Here is an 11,790-nt window from a genome sequence, read left to right on the forward strand (position 1 = left end):
GTCTCATGGGTACAGAGGGCTCTTTTCTTAGCAGTAGAGCAGCTGGAGCCTGATACTCATCACTCACCTTGTCTATTGCTAATGTAAACAACCAGAATGCATGGTCCTTTACTGATGCATCCTGTAAGCTTGGTCTGTATACATTCATACCATTTCTACTTGTATTATTTAAGGTGTAATATTAAATGTGAGAAATGGTTCTATGATGATGAGCAAAATTCTTTATGTTGAATAATGGGTTGTATAGTGTAGACTACCTTACTCACCAGAATCGCATTCTATGTACTGCACATCTGCAACCAGACATATCATATGAGTATCACATAAATAACCATTTAAAGAACATAACTTGCATGTCTCATGGACAAGCATGTAGGCTTTGCATGTATTGTTTCTGAAAGTGCTTGTGCTGTTTACAGAAGTCGCAAACAACCCCACTTGAGATCATTCATATCCTAGTGCTTGTGTATGAATAATGAGAATACTTCTTGGTGATTTCAGCTGACTACGTAACAGTGTTGGTTTAAGCATCTTGTGGAAACTTCCTGTGCAATATTTTTGGAGTAATCGTGTATCAAGCTACTGTATGTGCACACTACTTTCCTTTCTACACTTGAGAGGCAATAGTGCAGCTACTTGCTGTCTCCAGAAGACCACTGTGCTTTTCATACAAGTTGAAGTTATTTGTTCTTGTCTTTCTTGCACTTGCTCCAACATAAAGGCACCCTTTCTTTGCTGGTTTTCATACTTATTAATAATATCCAAAGACTTGATTTGACGCATTCTATAGTAGAAAGCAGTTTCGTCACAACTGTATAATTCCTCTTCATTGTATTCATGCTCATAGATCATCTTATGGAAAGTCTCACAAAACTGCACTGTCATTGGAATAAAGATTCTTCTATGCTGATTTGCATTACCCCATAACAAATTTTCCATCTGAATAACCAATCATTATATGCATTAAATTCATCAGTACTGCCGATTTGCTTGTGAAATTTAACCGCCTACGCTTAAGGAAGTGGTCCCAATATTAGTATACCTTCAGTACATTTCTGTACAAACCATGTACACAGACATTTGTCATCTTCACTATATCTGGCTATTGCCTATCAAAGCCGATTTTGTCATCCACTTGATCAACAGATAATTGTAGTTTGTCTTCTTCTTTCATCAAATTAAATACCTTCAGGAAAACCAAATTCCTGGAGTAAACTAGCTATTGAATCACCATGTTTCAATTTGTTGATTGTGCCCAACTTTTCGTTAATTGTATACATTTTCCTTTCTATGAACATAATAATACCCTTAAAATAGAAAATATAATATAATTGTATGAAGAAAGCAAGAGAAAGAGTTGCATTAACATTCTCCCAGAAGCCTTTAGAAACGCATCTTTAAGTACCTTGGCTTGGGCACGGTAGTTCCATCACCAACATAGAGAAGCATCAGTGTATCTGTCCTTAGCAAATCACCGATCACATGCAAGGTCACATTACCCACTCATTTGAACAAAGTTGTTTACGAAGAAAAGGTCGCAGTAAAATTTGAAACGATGCTTACAAAGAAACTAAATGGAATTATTTTGGGAGACATGACTAGACCCGTGGTAAAGTGAGTCGTGCTATAACGTAGTTTTGCTGTATACCGTTCATTTTCCAAATGTGTGGAAACCAGTTGGTTTGTATTTTGGGATTTCAAGAAGACTGTGATATAAAGAACAAGGAACGAATATAAAAGATTATATAGTTATATACAGATCCCACAATAATTCTGTCTGTATCATGAAACCATGTTACAATTGAAGCCTGTTGAGCTCTACACGAGCATACCTCGTATATTGTGTAGGCAAACTTATGGATGAGACGTGTAGTGCAATTGTGTCAGAATTTCCTAACAGCATGTGAATACTGAAAGTATGTTGAAAATACACACTAGTAAATTTCTAATGACATAACAATCTGCGTCACTAACCGATGATGATGCACCTTTTTTCCTATAATAGAATGAGTATGGTTTCTTTTAGAAACATCAAGTCAGGAATCAAATTGTTAGAATTTAAATGGATCCACACTTTATGAAACTGTGTTAGTCAGGCCCCGGGTAGTATCAAAGCTTCCTACACCTTCAGTAGATGCATGCCTTCTCTTATAGGACTTACCGGAAACGAACACTTTCTGTGAGACCTTCAGGAGCCGTCCATTTGAGTGTAATAGAGTTTTTGTCTTTGTTATCAGTGTGAGTGGCTGCAGACTAAACATAGAAATAATGTTAATATAGGACATTTCATAACTTATGTATATAATGTAGTCAATAGGCCTGACTATCAAAGCTTGAAATACTGACTGCACATGAAGCGAAATGATGGTTACTTATTCAGAATATTTTCTTTGTGAAACACTTTCTCTCTCAGATTGTCTTCAGTAGGAGTTATGTAATGGAGAACATGAACTAACATTGGCATCAGAATTAGTACCAACAATGCCGTTATATTTAGTACAAAGTACAGCTGTTACCATGGGATGAGCATAAGTAGAACCATCAAACCGATTATTACTTCTTCAGAAGCAAATAGTAAGCTGGTCAAGAAATTCCTGCTATTTGTGGAACAAAGAATGTCCTTACTGTATTCACAGTAGTCCACAATTGGACTATATCCTGAGCTATTTGAATCTAGTTCACACCCTCACAACCTATTTACTTAAGATATCTCTTGAAATTATTCTGTCATGTATGCCTACATATCCCAAGTGGTTTCTTCAGGTTTCTTGACAAAACTCTTGCATTCATTTCTCATCTCTCCATCATATGTTACCTACTTAACCTATCCATCTGATACTCCCTTATTTGATCACCCTAATAAACAAAGGGGGTACAAGAGTCAGAGCACTTAAGTATGATGATGGGGACAGTAGGTACCATTTCATTTGTTACTCTGAAATTTTTTCCCAAGTCCTCTTAAATAACATGAAAGACATGGGACTGCTTTCTTTAGACTTGTCAAGATGTATGATATTTTGGAGGCTGCCCTTATATGTCTCTTTTCTTAAAGGAAAAGGATAACTATAACTGTTGTGCTGACAGTTCCTTTAGCAGAAAGATCATAAGTTTGCTCTCCACAAAATAGTATGCTGTGTATGTTTCTGAAATCTGAATCTACTACAGAGAATTGATGTAACAATGACTGGTAGCAGAAAACTTAACTACTTATAGACAGATCTGTTACAATGGCACCAAATACACTAGCAGACTTGGAAACTGACTTGATTGGCATGATACTCTTACCCCTACACCACTTCCACAGTTGACTAAATTGATTTCTGGTCCCTTCTCAAATTTTCCAATAGGAGTGTTGCCGACACGGGCCTGAATAAAGTATCCTCTGAACTTGGTGTTGTCAGTTCCAGACAGGGTCACTTGTAGAGATTCACCAGCCTTGATTTTTAACTTGCTTGGAGTGATTGTGTATGGTGATGGTTTAGTTTGAGGAGTAGAGTGGTGCTCTGGCGTCATGGAGTCACATACACTGTCCGGAGCTCCATCTTTGAAAGCAGTAATGTGTGCAGGAATTGTGATAATCAGTAAGACACACAGTCCGTATGGCGTAGTCATCATGCCCTGAAACAGCGCATCAAAATGATAAATATCTGTCACTTGGTAATATTCTTAAAGACGCATTTCATAAACGAGAATGATATATGCACATTTTCAAAATAATTTTTTCTAATCTCACAGCCTCTCTTGGTATTGATTAATATTCAGTTGTGGATATAAATGCTGTCCGGTTTAGAAAACCGAAATTAACGGCCGTGGGGATTCGTTGCGCTGACCACGCGACACTCTCTATCCGCAAATGTTGGCACCAAACTTCGCCGACAAGTAGCGGTCGCTCGGTCGGCATACTTCGCTTGCGGACTAAAATCACGGAGTTTGTTAGATATAAATGCTGACACATACTCACCAGTACAGGTACTATATTGCAGTGAGTCAAATTACAATTTTGCGGTGCCTAACATACCGTATTTACGCATGTATAGGCCGCGTGCGTGTATAGGCCGCAGCACAATTTTCAGACAAATTATAGAAAAAATAATTTTCTTGGAATATTATTTCAGGAGTAGAACACCCTGTATTACTAATTATGAATATAATTTTTTTAAATGAAGTGTGATTTCGAATATTTCGAATATAAGCCGCACCCCAGTTTTCCTCTTGAATGGTGGATTAAAAGTGTATTAAAGTTACATGCGTAAAATACGGTAAATTCATAGTACAGGTTTTTTTTATTGAAAAGTTTAGAATTACTCGTGGTGAGGAAAACCTCTGTTTTTATTAATACAGTCCAGACTCTCACACCCTGTTTCTGAAAAATATATTGTAGCGTGTAGAGCCATTAATGTGGGACGGCCGCGAGATAGGCGAATATACCAGAGACATTTCTAGGCAACGGCACGATAAATACGTTCCCGCAGCAATGAATCGACACACAATAATAGTGATACTGTCTGAAACGGGATGTTTCTATGTGGTGCGTGCTGACGAGTTTTCTTGACAATTGGGGCGACGAAGCGAGTTCTGTATGAGAGTCTGTGAAGAGGGGACTTGAGTGCTTGAAGCTGAAGAATGGGTACTTTTAGAAGCCCTTCTCAGGGAACGGCTGGAAAAGATTTAGCAGGTGCGATGGTGATTTGGGAATTCTGGAGATTAGCGGCGACCCTGAAATTCCTTGTAATGTGTATAAACGGTCAATAAATACATTCACCAATCCAAATTCCGTCTATAGCCACCCACAAACACGTGACAATATTTTAGTCATGTCCTCTCAACTATGCTTAGGTTTCCCAAATTGTTTTTTCCATTAAGATATCTGGCCAAAATTTTGTGAGTATTTCTCATTTCCCTCGTGTCCTGCCCATTTCATCCTTCATTTAAGCATGCTAATATTAGATGATGATTGCAAATTATTGTGCTGTTTCTCTGATCTCCGGATACTTCATCTTTCAGTCATGAAACCCTCTTCTTCAAAAAAGTAATCAGCAGTGCAGATATAACCTTGCTGAGAGGTATACGTGTATAACATTGGACTGGTACATGTACAAATCGAAATGAAATTTCAATTGAAAACTTTTTTATAGACTCATGTTACGAAATGTTGTTGAAGTTAAATGAGGAGCTTCACGCAACTCAACGATATATTCTTTGATAGTTTCAGTTATTTTGTTATTTATCGCTTACAAATTTATTGCCTTTGCCAGTAAACCACTCATAACACTCGTAACACAACAGTGTTCACTTATTATGATTTATGGGAAGCAGGCTTGGGTCACGAAATGTCTTGTCCTCTGAAGTATATAGTATTATATTCATTACGAGCATACGCCCTTTGCTCCAAGCATTTTTAACTCAAGACACTTTATTCTTGCTGATAATTTCAGACCGTAGGAAAACATTCGTTACAAAACAGCTTACATTGCAATATAAGACAAGTTTGCACTATGCTACAAGCCGGAAGGTCGCGGGTTCGAGTCCTGATGAGGTGGATTTTTTCAATTGACGTAATTCTTCCAGCCGCGCTATGGCCCTGGGGTCCACTCAGTCTCTAACAGAAATGACTACCAGGAATCTTCCTGGGGGGTAAAAGGCGGCCGGTGCTTAAGGTTGTCAACCTTACTGCCATCTTTGAGCCGACTGTCTGGAGAAAATGTGGGAACCTCAACGTCACACAAACCTATGGCCCTTCACGGCCTGTTACAGGGATAGCCTTATTTTCTTTATAAGACAAATTTAACAACTGTCAGATTATTTTGAGAGCCTTAATACCTGTACTTACGTTTGTGTTAAACACGTAGATATACAGGTAATATATCTGTTCCTAGACGCTGTTAGTGTGAGCCACTTACAGCGTCGTTAAATAGATTACAAATAAACATATCCTTTCATTATTCATATTAGATCGGTTCTATATTACATTGGAGGAATAAAAATCTTCATGATTTATGGTCAGAACTTGGTTTGACCTTCCAGAGTTGATTACATTGAGTACAGTAGGACAAGGAGGCACGTTTCTTTGTCTCCTGTCTAACGAAGGGTCAATGCGAACCGTCCAGGTTACTTAACAAGCCAGATTATTTTTTACCACTACAGTGTTTAATCCATTTTTATGCCTCTCTGATTCTTTTTGACATTGTTGTTGACTTTGGAGGAATATAAGATGCAAGGGACGGTGACCATATTGAGAAATGTTTATGTGGGTCATTCGTAACAGTAGATTAAACGCGAAGCAATTATGTCTCGTAGGAGACCCCACAATAAATGGCAGTGTCAGTTTTGCACGCAACTCAGATTTTATGAGGTAACGATTTTTTAAACAAGCAGATTCTATATAACTGTGTATCGCACTTTGTGACGCCTGAACTATGAAGCCGAGATATCCAAGGTACAGATGTGCGTTATCTACTCAGTGTGTGTAAAGTCCACATGTTTCATCTCCCAATTATGAAATAGATTTCAGTGAAAATCTGCTCAAAAGTTCAGAGCACAGGATATTTCTTGTTCCCACTTCAATTGCCCATGTTAAAAGCTATCAAGACATTTTAATTTTTGTCTCTGTGCATTTTAACCCTAACTTCGCACAAAGTTCAGATCTAACAAACTCCATATAACTCCTTGAAAAGTTAATATTTCCTCGTTTAGTCGAGAAAATCCTTGTCTTTTGGGGAATCAGAAGTTCGTTACCGTGTTCACAAAGACCGCCACGGGACCACAGTCTTAGCCACCTGAATCCTACCACACTCAATACCTTCCCAAAGCTGAAGTCTGTGTATATAAAATCCCATAATTAATAGACATTTAATGTGAACATTTCTAGATATAGAGAAGATCTGAGGGTAAATTATAAGTTCCTCCGTACAGATTTCTGCTGCTGATTGCTGTCGTAAATGCCGTGATTGTGTAATTCGAGCATTTGTAACTAAAATGAGATTTCTCCGCCTCCATACATAAGCTACTTCCTGTTCTGGTAACTCGGTCGGTCAAATCTACTACTTTCTCCTCGCCTTTACCGGCTGCCCAGAACTCGGTCCAGAATGTTGTGAATTAACGAAACAACATTTTGCGTCAAACTTACGGCAGCAAGTACTTACAATGACAAGAATATGGATGTCATGCCTAACGTTCTTACATGTTCTGTGTACTTGTTCTACCTTAAATATAAATTGAATTGATATGTAACGTTAACTTAATTTCTTTCTCTGCTTTTAGTTAATTTTATGCGACTGGATTATTTCTGCTAAATATATTACAGCATAATGAATGTATTGTGGTTTTATGTGAGGGGGAGTGTATTAAAGTGATCTGTAAAGCGATAGTTTGTGGCAATGTAGACTGGATTTGTGTCTGGCTTAGAATAGGGTTCAGTGTAAGCTTCTAGTAAACTTTTTTATTGCTAGTGGGTGGGACTAAGTCCCTTGTACTTCGGCCACTTCTGGCCTATTGTACCAGCCCCAGATGATAGGTGAGGGTAATTCTGGAGAAATTGGTGAAATGAAGATTGGCAGGGGAAACCGAAGTACTCGGAGAAAACCTGCCCCACCTCCACTTTGTCCACCACAAATTCCACTTGACTAGACCCCGGGATCGAACCCGGGCCGCGGCAAGAAGCCAGCGACTAACCGCTTGAGTTATGGCGCGGCCTATTTTGACCACTAAGTATTTCAGCACAATGGCTACTGTCAGAGCCTAGATGGGAAGATCACAGTACTATCGGTTTTAAGGAGCTGGATTCGTGTGGAGCAGGAGACGGTCTAGAAGTAGAGTTTTGTGAACACGACGATGAATTTTAATGGTTCTATAAAAGGCGTAAATTTCCTTGACTAGCTGAACGAATCTCCCCCCCCCCTTGGCACTACAGCCCCAGTGGGCCTAGGCCTACCTCCACGAACTTCTCTGTTCACTTCTGTTTTTCTAGATCTTACACATTCGATAGGACTCCTTGGGCGGGTGATCAGCTCGTCGCAAGGCCTCTACCCGTACACAAACACAGAAGAACGCACACACACACAAACTAAACATCCATGCCCTGAGTGGGATTGGAACCCACGATCCCGGTTTCCAAGCGAGCGAAGACAGTTCGTGCCTTAGACCGCTCGGCTACCGTGACCGGCAAACGAATCTTCACAGTAAATAATTAGTTGGCATGATGAAGGATTTTCCTTGATCAGATGATAATTACTCAGTTGATTAGGACACTGAGTCACACATACACACATCGCTTCAACAACTGTGATATGTGGTCGTTGTGTTGCTGGCATATAATGTAGTAGTTCGTGACCTACCCTGTTACTTCATTAAAGTTCAACTATCCGCACTCTCTGTCCTCGTTATAAGGCCGTGAGGCAACATTCAAACCATATGGAGATTGCTTGTCTCTGGAAGTGACCAGCTTTTTCATAAAACACCATCCAACATTGTTTTGCAACATGCTGAATGCGGTCCTATTCCGCCCTATCGATTGCGTCCTAATAATCGGAGACTTTGTGTTACATGCCAGTCCTTAACAATAAGATTAATTGTGATTCTGCATTTCAGCATCCCGTTGCAATTGTTCAAATTAGCGTCCATTTTTTTTTTTCCGTCAAAATTGCAACACTTTTACATTCTACACTTCAGTGTTAACTTCTGTGTTAACAGAAATTTTAAAGGATTTTATCTCGTTTTACTTAAAATGAAGACTACAGCGTGTGATTTTAACACGAATTAAAACAGTGTAGCAGTTTTTAACGCAGTTTTAGGAAAAGATCTGTAACATAAAAACACCTGTAGATGGCCGTTTGAGGCCGAAACATGTAGTGTTGAAGTGTAGAATGTATAAGTGTTGCAATTTTTACCGAAGATAAACAATGGACGCTAAGATTAATTGACTTTTCTGCGTGAATCTTCTTGTTTCCTTTAAAAAATTAAGCTGCTTCTTTTCCAGGACTAAGTGTTATGTCACAGGACTCTTAATGAGTAATATTCTTGTTGTGTCACCATCTCCACTGTCAGGCGGCAACCTACGTTAACGAAGTTGAAATTATTGAAACTATTGTCGGATAAGAAGTGCTTTTTAGGATTCCAAAGAAATAGATTAAACTAAAGTCTTGTCCCCAGAATGTTGTGTAAATTCTAATATAAAGAAAAGTAATAAGTAATTTAGAAAATGTAGGAATATGAAATATTTGGAATCGGCAGAAGCAACTAAAAATAGCAAAGAGATCATTTGGAACATAGGTGTACTCCACACTGGAATGCATCTATCAGATATTGTTATCTGAATTTTAAAACACAACCTGAAATTAAATCCTAAACATTCCACGGAAATAAATGAATTCCCTCATGTCTGCTATAATGTCTGTGAACATCTCTAGGCTTCCGAATGATAGGAAATACAAATCTAAGTGTCTGTAATCGACTTTCATTATCAATGTCAGGAATTAAGTTCTTGACATGTTGCGGTTACAGGGGTTAAAATTTTTCCTTCCATCTTTTGGTCATAAGTTTGCGGTATGTTCTTCCCTTCATATTTTACTGGTAGAATTTTATCAGTATCGGATTTCAAGGTATTTTTAACAATTCTGGTAATTTATTTGGATAATTGTATTATTAATCATTGTGTTCCACAATTTCTGTCTGATGTATTCGTTACTTCTATGATTCGACGTTCTGTACCCTGCGATCACCCTGAGAAGCCGCATTTCAATTTCTGTTGAAAATAGTAAATGAGACCCGAATAGTTCGCCGTTCCTCAGCTGCAACTCTACCGACTGCGGTGTTGTGGGTGTAGTCTAGTCGCCCTAGGGAAGTGATATACCGTATTACTTTGAATGTAAGACTCACATTTTACATATTTTTTCCTTTTGAAAAACTGATATGTTTTAAATTCGAGGAATTTATAATTTGTAAGATTTGAGGCTTTCACGGCGGTGACTATGAAGAAAGCAGTTTTCTTGGATTTGGCACCGTGTATATGTGGTGTTAACCGACGTTTCGGAGGAATGTATCGACTCCATCTTCAGGGTAGAAGAAAAAATATAAGAAATCTGCAAGCGAAGATACCGTGAGAACCGGTAAAGGCAGATTGTGCACAGTCTGCCACAGTCTGGAGGCGATACATTCCTCCGAAACGTCGGTTAACACCACATATACACGGTGCCAAATCCAAGAAAACTGCTTTCTTCAATTTATAATTTGTTTCCTAAGATTCACATCCAAAAACTTGAGTCTTAAATTCGAGGGTGTCTTATACAAAGCAATACGGTATTTGATTTTGTAGGAACCGGTTTGGAGTCTAATTACGCAAATTTATAGTTGGTATTATAAGGCCATATTAAATATGGACGTCTTCGCCAGTGTGAGAAATTTCGTGGGATACATCTGCATAATCTGTAGTGGATACAGTTTCTTTATAACAAGCAATAGGACGATAGTGCGTAGATAGTATGTTTACAAATCCACTTATTTTATGTCACTCTATACAACATTCAACTAACAGATATAATCCACAAATAAGATGTTCCTCTTTGTTTTATATAGATCACCTAATTAAACGATAATAATTACCCAATGAACCGTAGCGCCAAAATGAATATTTACAAACTAAATGGTAGCCATTTTTATTCGTTGTTTACTATGGTGTGACATGCAAACTCGTACATTCTGCAGTGCATGCTAATATATTAGATAATTCCCTTATATTTGATTTTCCTTGACAGCTTTTAATTGTCCAGCTTGTCAGGATTTATGGAATCCACATATCAATTGCCCTTTTCAAAAGAGCTCGCCACTGGAGACCAATCGAACCTAGCCCACACCCTTTTGCCCTATCTCTTGAAGGTCCATTTTAATAGTAGTTCCCCATCTGTGCTTTGGCCTCCCAAGTTGTTTCCCCCTTTCGGGTCCGTTTAACGTTTTTTATGCATTTATAATCTCTCCTTCTCCTCGGAATCTCCTTTATTTAATCAACCAAATCTTGGACAAAGATAAAATCATGAAACTCGTCATTATGCAATTGTCAGCATCCTCCTGTTGCCCTTTTCTCTCCTGAGTCCAAATATTCTCTTGAGCACCTCGAGCTCGGGAACTTCCATTGGTGATTATATTATAATGACTATGAACAAATTATGATTGGCATTTTCATAGATTGTAAAGTCGCTTATCGGAAAGTTTTCTGTGCATATTAATTTAAGGTACTATTCCAGCTTTTGCCTATAAGACTTGAAGAAAACCACAGTCAGAATACTCTGTTACTAAGAGACCTATGGTCTAACAATGGATGTTCAACATACATGCTAGAGATGGAAACTGTAACGCTCCGAGTGTTCGTGAGAGATATCGTACTGGAGTGAATACAAAGAAACACAAATGTATCTGCCTTAATAAGTCACTTGGTCATTGGCACGTACCTGTTAAACAGCCGGTCTCTTTGCTTCGAGGCGAAAGTAAGAAGTGTACTGGACCCAGCCAGCTGGGAGTTGTATACAGCGGGAAATATTAGGAGAGGGGGAAAATGAGCGAAGGTCGTGATTTGCAGGATTTGTACAATTACCGTAACAACAGTAACCTTCAACACGTTACATTTATTTGTTCGATTTGTAGATTCTTATTTCCGTACAAATTATATTATTAAATATCATTATTAACACTTTCAATTCTGCGGAAATGTATGCCGGAATTCATAACAAAGAACAGATACAATTTCAGGAAATATTACCTAAAGTGCATGAATTTTTATGTTCGGATATGTAGATTGTCGAG

The 11,790-nt window shown here is 38.4% G+C and overlaps 1 protein-coding gene across 3 annotated transcripts in view; it reads right to left on the reverse strand.

The window, feature by feature from the left end:
* Window positions 1-11,518, reverse strand: part of LOC111864457 (putative defense protein Hdd11) — a 21,602-nt gene extending 10,084 nt beyond the window's left edge. For all 3 annotated transcript variants that reach the window (XM_023851712.2, XM_023851711.2, XM_023851713.2), the window contains exons 1-3: window positions 11,439-11,518; window positions 3,286-3,618; window positions 2,162-2,253 (exon numbers count right to left, since the gene is read on the reverse strand). In XM_023851712.2, coding sequence (XP_023707480.1) covers window positions 2,162-2,253; window positions 3,286-3,615 — 422 coding nt within the window. In that variant the 5' untranslated portion in view covers window positions 3,616-3,618; window positions 11,439-11,518. The remainder of the gene's footprint in view (window positions 1-2,161; window positions 2,254-3,285; window positions 3,619-11,438) is intronic.
* Window positions 11,519-11,790: the final 272 nt, after the last annotated feature.

This window comes from Cryptotermes secundus, unplaced genomic scaffold (assembly GCF_002891405.2).
Source record: "Cryptotermes secundus unplaced genomic scaffold, Csec_1.0 scaffold621, whole genome shotgun sequence".
NCBI classification, from domain to species: Eukaryota; Metazoa; Arthropoda; class Insecta; order Blattodea; family Kalotermitidae; genus Cryptotermes; species Cryptotermes secundus.